Source organism: Seriola aureovittata, chromosome 8 (assembly GCF_021018895.1).
Source record: "Seriola aureovittata isolate HTS-2021-v1 ecotype China chromosome 8, ASM2101889v1, whole genome shotgun sequence".
Lineage (NCBI taxonomy): Eukaryota > Metazoa > Chordata > Actinopteri > Carangiformes > Carangidae > Seriola > Seriola aureovittata.
In genome coordinates, this window is record NC_079371.1 from 14,130,427 (window position 1) to 14,147,777 (window position 17,351).

The 17,351-nt window shown below is 39.4% G+C and overlaps 2 protein-coding genes across 2 annotated transcripts; one reads left to right on the top strand and one right to left on the bottom strand.

The window, feature by feature from the left end:
* Positions 1–85: 85 nt before the first annotated feature.
* Positions 86–3,329, bottom strand: polr2g (RNA polymerase II subunit G). Its single transcript, XM_056382498.1, has 8 exons — positions 3,179–3,329; positions 2,783–2,892; positions 2,102–2,261; positions 1,477–1,527; positions 1,304–1,369; positions 880–951; positions 680–713; positions 86–418 (listed from the first exon to the last, which is right to left on the bottom strand). Exons 1-8 carry the CDS (start codon positions 3,188–3,190, stop codon positions 405–407), a joined length of 519 nt encoding a protein of 172 aa, XP_056238473.1. The 5' UTR covers positions 3,191–3,329; the 3' UTR covers positions 86–404.
* Positions 3,330–3,561: 232 nt separating this feature from the next.
* si:ch211-175m2.5 (uncharacterized protein LOC568697 homolog) lies at positions 3,562–8,500 on the top strand. The gene is made up of 6 exons (XM_056382497.1): positions 3,562–3,713; positions 3,849–4,056; positions 4,133–4,303; positions 4,391–4,490; positions 6,777–6,907; positions 7,440–8,500. The coding sequence occupies exons 2-6, from the start codon at positions 4,003–4,005 to the stop codon at positions 7,728–7,730; spliced, it is 747 nt and encodes a 248-aa protein (XP_056238472.1). The 5' UTR covers positions 3,562–3,713; positions 3,849–4,002; the 3' UTR covers positions 7,731–8,500.
* The last annotated feature ends 8,851 nt before the right edge of the window (positions 8,501–17,351 follow it).

Here is a 17,351-nt window from a genome sequence, read left to right on the forward strand (position 1 = left end):
AGTTACAGCACATTGAATCTATTTTAAGTCAAAGTAAAATCAAATTAACACACCGTGATACTTAAAATAGGAAGATACAAGAATATAAGAACAAATAAAATATTTTATTACAGTCCTCATACAAAAACAATCAATATATAGTTGAGATCAAAATTACGAATTCAACGAAAAAACTGAAAATTAAGCATATGAATTATTTCTGATTACAAGAAAATTTTCTTTTGCACTACTTCCAATACAAACAAATAAAGACTGTACAGCATAACGACAAAACAATGTATCTATGGGGCTTCACCACCTGTCACCAACAAAATCAATCTGTGTAGAAAAATATCAATTTTAACCAAGAAAGAAATAGGCTACTACATAAAATGTCCCATGTAATGTGAAACCTCTGGGATGAATCAGCTCACAAGACCTGTAAATAAAAGTTGAGGGCAATGATCAGTTAAAAAAAAAAAATAATAATATATTCAACCTACAGGGTGCCTACATATGTGCTATTGCAACCACAGTAACCAAACTGAAACAATAAAAAGCCTGTATTGTGACACTATGAATCATGTTGTCCTTATTGTGCAGAGTAATTTTACATAATACAAGGCATTTTATCGATTCATGCCCATCGAATGAGCATATCTACCACCTGTGTGACAATATGCTGTGGTATAATACTCACCCAGATAATCATCCATGAGAGATCCAATAGCAAACTGGAAAACAAGGGAAAAGTTTTTAACTTACTGTAAATTAGCATACAGTGTGTCTTTTCTATAAACTACTATGTAACACCTGAGATATAGTCACATATCCTTTCTTGTTATTTTTTCCTGTGGCAAGATGAAATATTATTATTTTAAAAGGAACAAAAACACTTACAATGTCATTCTTGTCCACTCGTGTTCCCACAATCTTCAGCCGGATCTCATCGTCTTGCTGGATTACAATGTCCTTGAAAAGAAGAGAAGAAAACATTCTTAAATGCAAGACTCAACAACAGTAAAGTGACAGGAGGAAAACAACAGTGAGCAGCACTGCAGATACTTGGCATACAGAATGCTTGATGTTCCAGTCACGATCGCTTACATTTCCTGAAAAATACCTTCTTTAACACCAGTGTAACTATCATTACCTGAATTTTTTACATGTAAACATTTAATTCTAAAAGTTTAATTTCAGAAGCCTAAGAGAGGAGATTGTTTTCAGCTGAAAATGGCATTTATTTTGTTACACACTTTTGTGTCATATGGTAAATTTTTCTATCTAGCAGCTGGTAATGACAAACAACACTGAATATTCTTACCTCATCAACTGTCTTATAACAAGGAGGATTAGAATTGGGGTCAAACTCCATTTCTGAGGGGATGGACTGCAAAAAGAGTGTTTCTTGTGAGAAATACGATAACAAATATAAATCTAAACATGTATCAAAGACAACCAATTCAGTCAACAACTACAGATGTTACACTGACTCACATGGCGAGAGATGAAGCAAGACATGGGACCAATTTCGGTGAACAATCCAACCTGCAAGAAACACGGAAAAATATAATTTAAATAAAAGGCACAAAAGTGGTTCATCACTTCATATTGAAAACATCATCCACTACAGAGGCATTAACTCGTAACTCAAATAGCTCAGCATTTACATTTACTATGATAAAGTTAAATTTGTGTGCTTCAACAATGAAGAAGTCCATTACTCTTAGGCATGTACCAGAGTAATTATCCTGGTCAAAATAATGGCATACAAAGTTATCATTATAATTAATATAACCGATATCACGATGCGTATCGTTTTATTTTTTTACTAACTGATTGGTCAGAAAAGATGGGAAAACAGGAGTTTTAGCCATAATACTTTATAATACTGTACAGATTTTTCAGAAGTAAATGTGCACATTTTACACATTACAAAAGGTTATCAAGCAATGCAACATCAGTGTCAGATAACAGCATGGAGGGGTGAAGGGATGGTGGAAGTGAAGCTTTTGAGACAGTCCACAGTGGGAATTAAAATGCCCTCATCATATTAAAAATGACATTAAAGCTTAGAAATTCTCTAGAGTGGCTGATAAACCTGCACTATACTGTACCTCACCTTGTTAACCTGAGTGACCACAGCGTCCACCACTTCCCCTTTAAATGGCCGAAACACAATGGCCTTGTATTTCACTGGGTACAGGACAAACCCTCTGCCTGGCTGAATTACACCTGCCCCAATGTTGTCAATGGTGGTGACTGCAATGACGAAGCCATACCTGAAAGAGATAAATTATTAACATGTATACGTCAAGCTTTGCATGCGGGAACATGAATGTAAAATTAAAGTATTTGTTATGCATTTGATATTGTCATGATAACTTAAAAGAGGCCACAACCCTGATCTAGTGCCTTTGGTTTTTGAATGTTTTATTTTTTAATTTAAGTCAGTCAAGAGTCTTACGCAAAATGTTATGGCCGTTGGTCCGAAAGATTCAATATTACTAAAGTTAAACTTCAGTTTTCAAAGTCATTAAACACATTATGACAAACATTATAACAAGTTCTAAAATAGCAGGTAGGCAATTAATTCCAGAATAGAGGGAAGTGGCTATTTGTTTATTTCTGAAAGTGTGTACACATGCGTTTGATTTGGGTTGGGGTTCATTGAACTTTAGCAGCATCTGATCCAACCTAATACTTTACATGTCAACAAAATGGTAGATTAACACTGTCCAGTCAAATTATATAATTGAATTGATGTTGTGCACTGAATTGAGTCTTGCACGAAGCCACTCACTTTCCAGTGCAGGTACCCTCCACTTCTGTGAAAAGCTTCTGCTTCACGGTGTTGAGGAGGTTCGGACCAAAGTACCTCGGGTGTAGCAAGATTTCATGCTCCAAGGAAATCTGTGAACACCAAATAGTGCGTGCATTATAAGACAACGTTTCCATTGTTAGCGACTGCATACAGATATATTACTGTTTCAATGTTTATGAACGTGGTCCTGCGGTGATGGCGATTAAAGACCAGGAAAACAAGAGTTACTGCATATCAGCAAAACAAAAACTTATCTGGAGAAGTTTTGTTTAGCGCTGCTAACGAAGCAGCGATCACGATAGGCAAACATTTATAAACAAAACATCCGGTCATTGCTAATAACCGGCTCTTAAAAGAAAAATAACACACACTTACGTGGTAAAACATGTCGGTTACAATGTTCAGTTCGGCCTCGATTACTATTCTTGTTTTGATAAACTATCCAAACCGTATGTCACTTGATGAGTGAAAACCAGTCGCTCATTCGCAACAAAGTCGCTTCCGGGGCACCGGGTCGAGCGTTGATGACGTCACCTCTGTCGTCCCGGTTTCTGTCTGTCATGAAGCGTACAGTCTGCGGAACAAATCCAGCGCTAAACTCATACCATCCACAACAATAAGCACAATTCTAATGATCTCAAACCTACATGAAATGTCTTATCTGCGTGGTAAGTGGGTTGTAAGCTACAGGCATAAACGCCCCATGGCAACACAGTCCGGTCCACACAGCCTGACCCCTGGTGGTGAGGAGGAATAGTGCATGAGGCCAGAACCATAGACTGTCTGTAAAAAGGCAGGGACAGACAGCAGGCGTGACTCAGTACCGTACTGTGATTGGATTGTTTGTCTGGACGGTGAGCAACGAAGCGAAACAGAGAAAGATTTTTAACAACAAGACGAGAGGTTAATGGTAAATAAAGTAACAGTTATAACAATATATAATCAGCCTTCATAGGATCTTATAACCCTTCACATAAAGGCAAACATCAATTGACAGGTGACTGAAAGTTGGAAAGACTGATGAATAATTTTTTTAATTTTGCAGCGGTAACTGACTTCCTTAATCATTCTGAGAAGACTAAAAACCATCCGAGGTGACTGCTGGTGTTGACACTCCCTCTGGCTGCTCTTCTGCACTTTCCAGTCCGACGAGACGAAATTAAATCCAAAGAAACAGCCTGTTTTCTCAGCGGACTGACATGGCGAATAACCTTGTCGCCAAGTTGTTTCGTCGTCCTGTGTTCACACAGCTTGTAAGTTGTCGCACACTTTTCTACTTTGTGCTGTTCTCAGTCATGTTTCTGTCTGACTCTCCGGTCCTCCATCCAGGCGTCTCTCCGGTCCGGCTGCGTGTCCCGGCGGAGGGCGGCAGCGGCGGTGGCGGGGACCAGACATTTCTCCAGCGACCCTCCACCGGAGAAAATTAGTCGCTATCCAGTTCCTTACAAGAAAGACTTACCTTATGATATAGTGGAGCTCATGGAGGAAGTGGAGTCTAAGGTAAAACAAAAACAAAAAGCCTTGATAGACCATATAATATATATTTTTGACAATGATTTACCTGCTAAACTGTACATTTTCTTTCAGGGAGGCTTTTTGCCAAATGTCTTCAAAGTCCTCTCTCATAGACCAGCAGAGTTCAGAGCTTTCTTCGCATATTACAATGAACTAATGAACAAGGAGACAGGTGTGTGTTTGTCATGTTTCTCTGATAGTGCTAGTAATTTTTCAGGGGTGTTACTAGAAATTCTAAGCATCTTGAGGTCAACACTATGACCCCTGAAACAATACTGACATCTAGAATTCCTGGCATGTGCTATAGGGTCAGACAAAACATCCTCCAACACTCGCAATAAGCCAAGATGGTACCACAGAGTCCAAACACATTAGGCTTAGGGGCTAGGGACTGGAAAGCATGATCTCCCCAAATCTGGTGTGGGTGTGCAGAGGGTCAATAATATAGAGCATGAGCCATTAAGGGCTCTATAAGTGACCACCAAAATTTTAAAATTAATTCTAAAATTAACAAGAGGCCAATGCAGAGAGGTTAAAATAGGTGTAATATGTGACCGTGTTTTTGTTAGGAGTCTAGCAGCAGCATTTTGTAACCAGTGTAAGGAAGGCGTATTAAGGCAGGAAATGAGAGTCCAATTGTGATGAGATAAAAGCATATATTAGCATCTCCATTTCATTTTGTACCACAACAGCCCTGAGTTTGGCGATGCTTCTGAGTAGGAGGAAAACTAGATGAAGTCAACGTCCTTATGTGACCTTTGTAGGAAGTGTTGTTGACACCTTTTTCAGGGCTGTGCTCTGTTTGGCTTAGCCGGTCTGTTGCACTCTAATGGCAGCGGGGGCATGGAAAAACCTCTTTTGGAGTGCAGGTGGTACATGAGGTGGTAGGTGTGACGCTGAATCTGTTTCAGCTCTTAAGCAAACAGCAGCAGGTAGTGTGGTCAAAGGTTTGGGTGAATAAGGTTTTAGTAGAAACATATCAGGTACATGTCAGATAGGCAAACAAAACAACAGTCATTCAGGTCAGCATAAGAAGCAGGTGTGCAGGATTTAGTTTGAGGAAACCCCACCCATCCAATACAGACCGGCGCTTTAAATGCACAATGTGTAATTGTCTGCAGCTATGGGTCTCTCAATCAAAACAACAAAAGACAGAGTTTGGTGATGCTGTAAAGTAGCAGGGGATTGTGGGAGTTGTCATTGCAGTCAGGAAGTGATTAACACAGTGATTAAATCCAGTAAAAAGCCTGAATAAAGCAGTTTCACCTTTTTAAAAATCAGTGTTTCATTTACACAGTATTTAAAAGACGTGCACTTATTAGCTGCTTTTAACAGTGCAGCAAATCAAGTGTCAAAATAGAATCACGTTAAGCAGCATAAACTTTAACAATAGGATTCCTGTGGTAACAATGTGGATTGGTGGGTATTAGTGGAGCACTGGTTCTTGTTTCAGTCTGGCTATTAAGTGATCACCTGGATGTGTCTGCTCTCTACAACTCACAAAAGGCAAGGGAGACTGTATATTCATTTAGAAGTATTAGAAAGTAGATAATGTTTCCCAAAGAGTCTGTAAGAGCTACATTAAGAATTGCTAAGCTGTATCTAGTGACTTATTGTAAAAATTTTGAAATGGTCCTTTAGCCAATAGTTCTCAGTTGGAGTTAATTAGTCTGTGGAGCAAGACAGGTTTTTGACCGATGTGCCAAATCGAGCACAAAGAGTGAATCTTGTAACCGATTTTTGCTCTGAGTAAACATTTTATATGGAGTTGCTGCTTCTGAAGATTCAATCATTATATTTATTGTCAATATGCCGACTAAAACAGTAGTGCTGATTTATATTGCTGGTAAGAGAGAAGATGTGTCGATAGGCTCTTGTTTTTAATAAAGTCATTTAAAGGGGTTTTAAAAGTTGGCACATTTTACTACAAACTCACCAGGTTGGCAGCAACATCATCAAAGAGAGGAAGTAGTGACTGGAATATACTCTATAAGGGTTTTTGAGTTTTAAACTTTATTTGGTCTTTTGTTTTTGTGTGTGAAATAAATTTGAATAGGTGATTTGTTAGCCTACATTTGACCTGTGACTTTTTGTATAGACTATCTAAGGAGGAATTATAAGATTTTTGTGGCCACTCCCTGAATAACAGGAGCCTGTTCCAAGAAGCAGGTTTAGTGATTTATATTTATAACTTTATCGACTAAAACTTTGACCAGAAACAACTCAAATCTGGAACACTGAATGATATAAAAAAGAAAATGATCTAGGCAGTGAAGTAGCTTTCCTTATTGTCATATTATAAACTTGGGTTTGAGAACACATATGCAACTTCCTGACTAACAACTCTTTTCAACTCTGTGCTGAGTTGCAACTTAAAATTGTGTGAATGTGTCTCTAGTCTCTGAATGTGTTGTTTTTTTCCTGATTTCACATGAATTTAATATCTAATGTCTTCCAGGCAGATTAACCAAGGCAGATCGTGAGCTGATTGTCGTGGCAACCAGCATCCACAACAAGTGTCTTTACTGTGTGGTATCCCACAGTGCACTTCACCGAATTTACTCTAAGAAACCCACTCTTTCCGATCAGGTATCGTCTTTCACTGATTGCCTCTGCTCTGCTTATTTGTTATAAAGTAGTCAGTTACATTTATTGTGGTGAGTTCAGGGACCCACCTGAAATCAGATGTGTTGTAATGTTTGGAAAATATTCAAGAATATGATCTGAGTGGTAAAGAAGTTGCTGTTTACCAAATGCATACTGGCATTAGATACAAAGTATTTCAGGCTATTTTCAAAATTATTTTATAATTAAATTGATCAACACAAGTATGTACATTCTAACTCATAAATAACACATCCCGCCACTGTATGCAAGGTGCATAAAATACATTTCAGGGTATGTTTGTAATGGGAAGGAAAGGAGAAATATTTCATGTATCATGTTTTTTATATTCCTTAAGGCAGATACATTTACATGGCACTTAATGTGTGAGTTTCAACTATTCACATCCTTATAATATTCGTTTCTTACTAATTTTGTGTTTGCATATGTTGTGTCTTACTTTGGTTTCTCTCTGAATTACTATAAAACAATCAGCCCTCTTCCTACTTTCACCCAGGTCGTTGTTAACTATGAGAATGCAGACCTGGGACCTCGGGAGCGTGCCATGCTTGACTTTGCGCTGGCCGTGTGTCGCTGCGACGCCATCACAGAACAGCACTTCCAGTCTTTGGAGGAAGTGGGTTTTGACCGTGAGGATGCCTGGGACATCGCTGCCATTGCCGCCTTCTTTGCCATGTCCAACCGGCTCGCCCATCTCACCGACATGAGGCCAAACCTAGAATTTTACAATATGGGCCGTATACCACGGGACAAGAGCGAGGACAAGGCAGGGGGAGAGAGCAAGTGAAAGGGGGGTAATGTAACAGACAAGATTATAAGAGGTCAAAGGTCACATGTGACAATGTAACATGTAACATGTAACAATATGTTTCACACTGTAGTTAGAAGTGTCTCATTTCCGTTTCATATTTTTGCTTTCCTTTCGCATGTGAAAAACCTGATCTTTTACAGCTTATGTTGAAATGAGGCGCAGTATCAGATCAACAGGTGTGACACCTGAAAGCAGTTAAATTTGAACATGAACACTGCAGTGAGTGTGTCCTGACATCATAACTCAGGCACTCCAGCAACTGTACTGACTCAGTGGTGACATGGATGACAGATAGAGACTGACATGAAAAGAAAGCAAAATGAGCTCATTGATAATTTAGTAAATGTTTTAATCCAATCAAAATTCTCATACTGTATGTGTAGTTCTCTTAATGTGAAAACCTACATGTGAATGACTCTGGCCTTAAAAAACTGTGATGAGTCAAATGATAAAAAAAGAAGTGCCAGCGGGACTGTCTGAGTTTCTGAGATGTGTACGTTGCTGTTAACGACAGATATTGTTTTATTCTTGGCATGTGATGGGGACAAGTTTATATTTTGCAATTGTACATTAAACTTAATGATTGTACTTCATGAGAGAATTTACAAAATATCACAGTTGTGCTTTAACTCCCATAACAAGGGTTTGTTTGTATATTAAAACCTATGAAAAATAATCACCTGCGATTCAGAATCTCATGGCAGCTCTTTATTTCCTTGTTTAGGAAATAAATAGAAAGAACTCTTTGTTATGATGTGCGGCATAACTAGTTTTCTAGAGCTAACTAGAGCCTCCTCTTTGCCTTCTAAGTGAACTATACTTTTCTTGGCGGTAAGTGAGATTTAACACTTGTTATTCTGGCTTCACCACTTAGCTCTCTCAAATAAAGGAAGAATTTTTGAGAATAATTAATTTTGATCAAATCATTTGTATCACGATAAGTCAATGGTGAGACTGTGTAACACCACCAGGTGGCATCACATCCATATACATATTGGAATGGCTTAAATTGAAAGGAAAATGAAGCTGAAGTTCCTCTGAGGCCTCTTATCCCACAAACACGAATAGGATCATGCATGATCTAACTTAATTTTCCCCCAAAGTTTTTTTTCTGTGCAACCTACTTTTAATATTTATGTTCCTGTGGCGTGTGCTTTCTAAAATGACACAAGTCACACATGACTCCAGGCATCACCAGAAGGTTCGCTTTGGTGTGCTTGTGCAAGTGATGCCCCGAGTTCCACGCGCTCGGTTGTGGTGAGACTACCTCTTTGAGTGCATTTGAAAACTGCCATCCGCACTTGAATATTTAGGAGATATTCACACTTGAGGAAAAAGTGTCATTTGATATCAGACTGTGAACAGAGCTGTGATTTCAGACCAAAGACACTCAAATGATGTATCAGTGTTAACACATTGAGCAACAGTCTGAAAGTCATTCAAAACCTGAAAGTCATCCAGACAGGGGATTTATTTAAGTGGAATGGTTATAAACACATGTGTTAGACTCCTCTGACACAGCTTGAGACCCATGGCTAAACTATGCGAAAGACAATCTGCTGACATCACTGAAGGTCATTTCACTCAGACTCAGACTCACACTCAGTTTTCTCCCCAGGCCTCTCCTGTCCTGTTCCTCTCACACCAATAAAGTGTCTTATGTCTCAGAAACTGCTTATGTACTGTTACAGTTTCTCATTAACCATCAGCCCTTGTGACCCCCATGTCTCCTATTAGTATTAAAAGGAGACAACAGGCTCCAGACAAGGCTAATTTATGGTCTGGACCTGCCCTGCATCACTCATCTTGTAGCTGTTCAGACCAAGAGAAGGATAGAAGACGACAGGCCAATTTCTGATATCTACTGTTGGCAGAGATGGATCACATGAAAAGATTAACAGCTTTCAGGTGGAAGCTTTCACTCGTCTCTTATCATAGTCTGTCGGTACATTGATGGACAAATCAATAGGATTTTATGCCTGTTGTGAGTTGGAAGAGGAGTTTGGGGAGGCTTGGCACTGTGTCTTTACTCTCCTGAGGCAGATGAAACCTGTCATGACTCACACAAACACAAACACACACACACACACACACACACACACACACACACACACACACACATAGCCAGAGAAAAGAGACTTAGTTGTAAAGCAAGCAAGAGGAGTGGTGAGGTTGTGGGTCAAGTGAAAAAAAAAAAGAAGAGGATTGGTGAACCCCAGTGAAATACACGTCAGTTATGAAGCTTAACTTCCATGTGGGTTGATAGTACTGTGAATTAAAGAGCAGTGGCAACAGGGTTGAGACATCCCTTATCTGAACAGTGGACCTCACTGGGATCCAGGAATTTGCAGCAATTTATAAGGGGATTTTTCAGACAAATTTCAGTGCCTAATTCAGTAAAAAAAATAAATAAATAAAAAATAGATAAATAAAAAGTAATTATATAATAATACATTAATAACAATGGCTGGACTCTGGACTGAGGTGCTTTATATTAATGGTGGTTTGCAGTGTATCCAAAGGTGTTTTTCTTCAAAATTATGTGTGAAGCATTTGAAACGTGATTATTATTATTATTATTATTATTATTATTATTACAAAGTGATAACTATTTGCAACACAATGATATTCACATACCTTCTCTTAAACTGACAATAGCAATTTGACTTTATTCCTGTTATTTACTATATATATTCTGTGATGTAAATCTGCTCCATCTTTGTATCTGCACACAGTCTCCAGACGTGGTACATTCAGAGTCGACCCACACAGCTCGAGGAGAGATAATAAATGGAGTTTTTGGAAGAAGTGCTTCTCATCTTTTATGCCTCCTCTGGGTGTTCAGGCAAAACTTGCCCAATTCAATTTAACACAACTCTGAGTTTTGACAGACAACTCTTCCATTCCCTCACATTTGCAGGGGAGAGGAGAGGAATGGCCCAAAAAATGTTAACTGGGAAAACACAATTGTTCTGCCCTAAATTGTGTGTTCAGCGTCTCCTCTTTATTGTGCGGTGATCAAGCTCATCAAACTTTGCTGAAGATCTGTGCACAGTTCGCCTTGACTGTGACTTCAAATCCAAAGCTGATACAAAACCTCACTCCAGATCTTCAACAGTGCATATTATTTGGATGTGAGGGCAGAAGATGGGAAACTGTGACTACTGATGTAGTGTTAAGTAGAGATAAGATATCAGAAATCAAGATAAGAAGCAAGAACAAGAGAGAAATTATGACTTTCTAGGAAACAGCTGCTGCTGCTACTGCTGTTGTTTTTTAATACAAAATGCTAATATTTCTTCAGTATTTGAGAAAACTTGCAAGATGAACAGACATCGTCATATGAATAAGAAATATGTTTTAGAAAAAAGACCTACAACACAACTAAATGTGTGTGTGTTATGCATTTCTAAGCACAGTCTTGTATTTCCAGTGCAGCTACAATTAATAGGAAAATGAACAGTAAACTTAAATCCCTGAGAGGGAAGGAATCAGGGCTTCTTTCCTTCGTCGCCATTATGACCCAGTGTTCAACACTTACATACCATTAGAAAAATGGATCTCTCCTTTACCACACAGTATAGTAAGGAAATGTGTTTTGAATAGAGGGTGCTGCCATGATCATAAGAGCCCTCTGATGTTCAAATTTATTGTGAGGCACGTACCTACAGTAATAGGTCAGACATAAACCTATTCATTAAAATCAACATTTGTGTTGGAGAATATGTCTGGAAAATGAGATAATTGATTTAGTAGAATCTGGCAAAGAAAAGAAATAAAAAAAAGCACATTACACTTGATTACAAAATTACTGGGAATAATAAAATGTAGCGACTGTTATACTGATTATATCAGAAAGTCTATTTTGGGATGGCTTTTTCCTTTAACTAATGCTTTATTTACACAGAAGGGATGCACTCCCACTTTGTGACTCATTGAAGAGAATGCAGACGGGCAGAAGGGCTGAATTCTAACCAAGCAGACACATATGGGACATTAGCGAATGGTCAGACACATGGACGAGACCATTATCGTCCCCCGTTAACACTGTGTCAGTTCCTGTTAAAAATGTGAACATGCATGTGTGCAAGTCTACGTACGCACACACTGTTGTGTTAATGCATCTACACAGTCATTTCCCTTCTCCAGCAAAGTGTGTGTGGCAATGTGTGTGTGTGTGTGTGTGTGTGTGTGTGTGTGTGTGTGTGTGTGTGTGTGTGTGTGTGTGTGTGTGTGTGTGTGTGTGTGTGTGTGTGTTTGTGTGTGGAATAAGGATGCTTTGTGAGCATTTGCAGCTGGGGTCATTTGCATTAATTTGGCTTGATGGAATTTCACATGTTACACAGCAGCTACTTCTCCCCTATCTGCGAAATGGAATCCTTAGAGACTCTACATCAAAGATAAAACATGCAGTCAGTCACACAGCTGAGACACACAGAGCAAAAATAAAATATGGTCATAGACAAACAGTGCATGAGATTTTGGTGAATATGCATGTGCACAGGCAACATAGTAGAGGTCAGGGACGTATCATCGTAGCAGGTAAATGGTGTGCTGCAGCTTCATCTGTCCAATAAATAAAAATATCAGTATTAAATGTCAGGTTTTGTTGTCAGTCTCTGAAATATGTGATGAGTAAAAAGATGTATCATCCAGGGAGCCTTTACAAAGAAAAATGATCAAATTAACTAAAAAAAAAAATGTGCTGAATGACATGAATTTTCTTCTGAAGGCGTTTTATTAGATTAGGTATCATTAACTGAATCATGTTCCTAATACTCATCACCTCCAAGGGCAATAATATCAATCCATGTAATATCCAAATATCCTAATACACAAGGTTTGTTTAACAGATTTCTGCAATGTGACATTTTGTAACTTGTAATTTTGTAATTTGTAACATCTTTGGGTTGTTGTAAGCAATCTTTCAAAATGTACGAGATGAATAAATTTAGCAATTGGTGGGGAAGCATGATGCAAGATGGGTACAACAGAAAAGTCAAATTGCACATCCTAAATCTGATCAGGGAGCTGGTAGACCTGTCACAGCAGCTGTCACATAATGCATCATGAAGATAAAAGTCACAACACTGACTCTCAGATAAAGGCGTGGCAGCAGCCAAAGGAACTCTAAATAGCAGCCGATGAGCCTGTGAGAGTAAGAACGAGTAACACGCTTGATATCTGCCGACAGAGGAGCTAGAAACTCCCAGAGGACTAGAACCCAAGTTCAACAGAACTGCTGCGCCTGCTTGTTGGGCCTCAAAGCTCGGTGAAAACATACTGATACACCGCATCTCCACATGGCAGGAGCTCTTTCATGACCTCTCAGTCAACCAGTTTGCGAAGTGTTTCAGATTAGACTGTTCCAGACTCATAATCCAAATGCACATTCACTCAGATTACTTCATGCCTGCGGATTACAGGTCATGCATCATCTCATATTTGCTGCAGAAAGAGAGAGAGAAAGAGAGATTCATGCCTGTGCTGATTGTGTTTGTTTGCGTATCCTTTGTTTGTTTCCTAGGTATTTTGTGCGTTACAGTGTATGTTTGTTTTTGGCATTTATGGCTGGCTGTGCACTTCGAGGCACCGTATGTTGTGCACGTTCCCTGCTTATGTTGTTGTAGTTTGTTTATTATATTTATTTAATTTCACAAAAAGAAAAAAAAAAAAGTTCAGTTCAGTGTGACCTGCAGCCTGTCCTCTGAGCTCCCGAGCACACTGGAACTAATGGCTTTAATATTCGATGGAGGATTGTCTAATCGCTCTGATGTGTTTCTTTTTTGGCATCATTCCCATCTTAAACATCAAAAGCTTCCATCTGCTTTGTTTTTTTCTCTGTTTTCACCATGATTAGGTTTTAAATTATGCTTGCATCTAGGTTGTAATAACTATTTCAGAAGTCTGCTTTCTCTTACGCGTGTCCTTGAAAACATAGCAAGATCACCACTTGGGAGACTCTATTGTAAGTATTTGTGAATGCTGTGCTCATTTGTTTGTGTGTGCCATGAATATGAATATCATTTGACTCATTTAAATGCCGCCATATCTCTTCAGGGGGATTTACACATCTCACATATAAAGCTCATGTTTTGGCTCAAAGAGTGGGGAGAGTTCTGCCCTGTCAGGAAAACTATTGAGGAGAGTGAGAGGAGACTGATGGATGACAAGGACTCCCTGCCCAGCCAACCCCGGTGCCGCTCTCTCATTTGGCGATGCGTCACATTAGCATTCAGGCCGTCCCCTTTTTTCACCACCCACTGAAATGAATCAGAGCTTATTACAGTAATGAAAGTGCCACGACAGAATTAATCAAATAATGCATTAATGAATTACTGAAACGTGACAGCACAGCGACGACAGAAGAATAGAAGACAAAAAAGAAAACAAAGTGGAGAGGACAAGAGAGCTCAGTAAAAGAAAGTAGAGCGGGATGGTGTTTGAAGGTGAGAGACTGTTTGGACCTGAGGACCAGACAGGTGGCCTGGCAACATGCAGGGCAAGGAGGGGAGAGACGATCATCTGGTGTGGCAGCAGCGTCCAGCAGGGCTGTTTCTCAACTCCGACCCCCAGGGGATTGTGGGAGTGGTGGATTGATAGGGCCTGGAATGAGACAATGTGAAGAGGGAGAGAGAGATCTGCTGCGGAGCTGACGTGCTTCTGTTCATTTTGAAGAAGCAATACAACAACCCACCCACAATCCACCAGCCACACACACACACACACACACACACACACACACACACACACACACATACACACACACACACACATTCACACACACACACACACACACACACAGTGAAAGCTTCATTTTTCTTTTAACTAATAATGCTGTCCCAGCAGTTCAGCAGGCAGAGGTCGACGCCATATTGGATGGTAATAAGATTGAGCTTCAAACCATAACTTTTTTATTGAATTCATTACTTTTCAGCCCTTTCCTCACTCTGCCCTATAGCCCCCCTTGACTTGTTTGTTGTTTGGGTTTCCAAATAATTTATCCACAGTATATAATCTATTGTAGTTGCATTATTAACCATTACAGATTAGATTTTAATCTGTATTCTGAGAACACAAAAAAAACAAAAGAAAAAAACAAAAGAAAAGCATCTGTGTTTTTGGTTCATAACTTTCTGATTCCCTGTGAAGTGTACATCAGCAGCACACTGAGCTCAGCAGCCTGACCGTTTGACACTCTCTGAACATGCAATCTGGTCTTTCTTAGGCCCCCGCTGAGCACAGTGTGCGTGAATGTGTTTATGTTGATGCCGTACAAGTGTGTTTGTGATTATATGTCAGTGTGTATTTGTGCTGAAGTTTTGTAAAAGTGTGTATGTGTGTTTGCAAGACACCCAACTTCCCAGTCTCGCACCTGCCATGTTGCCACTCAGGTTCGGTATCTACAGCCTGACATGAGAACATCAACAACACTTGTTTACATGTGTGTCATCTCAGAAGCGGCTTGACTGTTAAGGTCTGGATGAATAGTGGAAGTACTTTAAGATTAGCAGCGGAGTCTGGCAGCTGAGATGTTTTTCCTCACAGGGGGGTTGGCTATGTATACCAGGCCGTGTTGATGAGACTGGGGTTACACACATCTGTTCCAACGGTTTATCCTCCCCAAGACTGTTTTCTAATTTTCATAATGATAGACATTATAAAAGACATGTTAAATATAGGGGAGAGTGTGGGGAAGGGCCAAAAACGTTCTGGAGACCACAGGAAACCCTTTCAGGAAAAAGAGAAACCATTTGCATCTTTTTACAGCAGCATAAATAAAGACCATTTGCCTCCAGGACTTCTCTGTATTTTGTTGCATCATTTTAGCATCTACTTTCACAAATCTTCCAGGGCTGGCCTGATGCTGCCACCGTAAGACTTCATGGTAATGGTGCATTTCTTGTTATGTTTGTGTTGGGGAACGTAACATGATGTTTGTTTTGTATCGTTATGTATTTGAATACATAGTTTATTTTGTGTTTTAGTCATGTGCTCACTGACTCTCTTCATAGCACCATTGTACTCTGACCCAAGATGACCTCAGAGGGACATAAGAGCGAACAGATTTGTAATTAAACTGTGCGCAATGTGGTGAGTGATTGCTACATATTCCCCAAATCCTTTTGGAGTATTTACAAGGATAAAACTGAGTTGGAAGATCAGAGTTTTCCCTATTGACACAAAACAGTTTTTTGCAGGTTCGCTACAGCTGTACATAATCGATGCAGTACATGTTCTTACACCCTAAACACTATCCTGACTTTCACTTTCTACTATAGCAGTTTTTTTATCAACCAGAAAATGCTGGCTCTCACAAACGAGTCTGACAGACTTCGACTGGATTTGTTTATTGTTTGTCTATCCAAAACGAGATTACCTGCAAATGTGAAAGATCATTAATATTTCTCAAATAGTACTATTTGCTCTATTTGTCTGTGTATATTGCACTGAGCTGGTGTTGCACTGTGCTGACATACAGTAGAATACTTCATGCATTAATAACAGTTACCATTTTGTAACCCTGAGGCCTGTAACGTGTCACAAAAAAAACAAACAAAAGCAAAACTTTGTGTTTGGCTGTATGTATTTTTCCTACCACACTTCCTCATATGACATCATTGCCCTTATAATTTGGTCAGACTTAGCTTTGAGCAGTTACTCGCTATGACTCAGTCTCATCAGAGTAAGGTAAGGTAAGGTAAGAGCAGTTAGACAGCACGAGTTCAACTTCTTGCCAGTGGGAGATGAGTGTGCCTGCTGCGTGTTTGGGTGTGATTCTGTTTCATTTCAGGTTCTGGCTGGAGCTGGGCAGTTTGGGCGTCCTTGACTCTTCCTGCTCCCAATCATAGTTGTTGTTTATGTGTACCAAGACAGCACTGACTTTCTTTCACCTTGTTTAGTTCCATTGATAATGACAATAATGAATGTCATTGACTGTGTGATTTTATATCACCATGTGTAGTTTAATGAAGACCCTGATCCAGAATCAGATTCTAACTCCAGCTTTCTTCGTGTCCTATGTATGTATCTAGTTGGCTGTAGTATATAATCTTCAGTGAATAGACACTTCCTTAGTGTGTTTTTCTTCTATACACACACACACACACACACACACACACACACACACAAAAATACACACACACACACACACACACACACACACACACACACACACACACACACACACACACACACACACCACTCAGTCTCCAAAACCTTAAGGGTGTAGCTAAGGTAAGCAGAACAAAACAGAGGAGGGCCTGTCTTGCAGAAATAGAGAGAGAGATTAACCTTTAACACACAATATAGAGAGGCTGCTTGTCTTTCAGCCAACATACTTTGAGATCCTTCGGGCATCAAGTATACACACACACACACACACACACACTCACACACACACAAAACAAACTTCCCCTACTATATTTATGAGGATAAACCTACATTCACCTTCATGGTTTAATCTGCTTGTAATTCTAAACTTGTTCCTTTAAAAAATAGAGTTGAACATAGCACACACACAACACACACACGCATACACACAGAGACACATCAACACATGGATTGTAAGAGCTCAACCTTTATTGTGAACATACT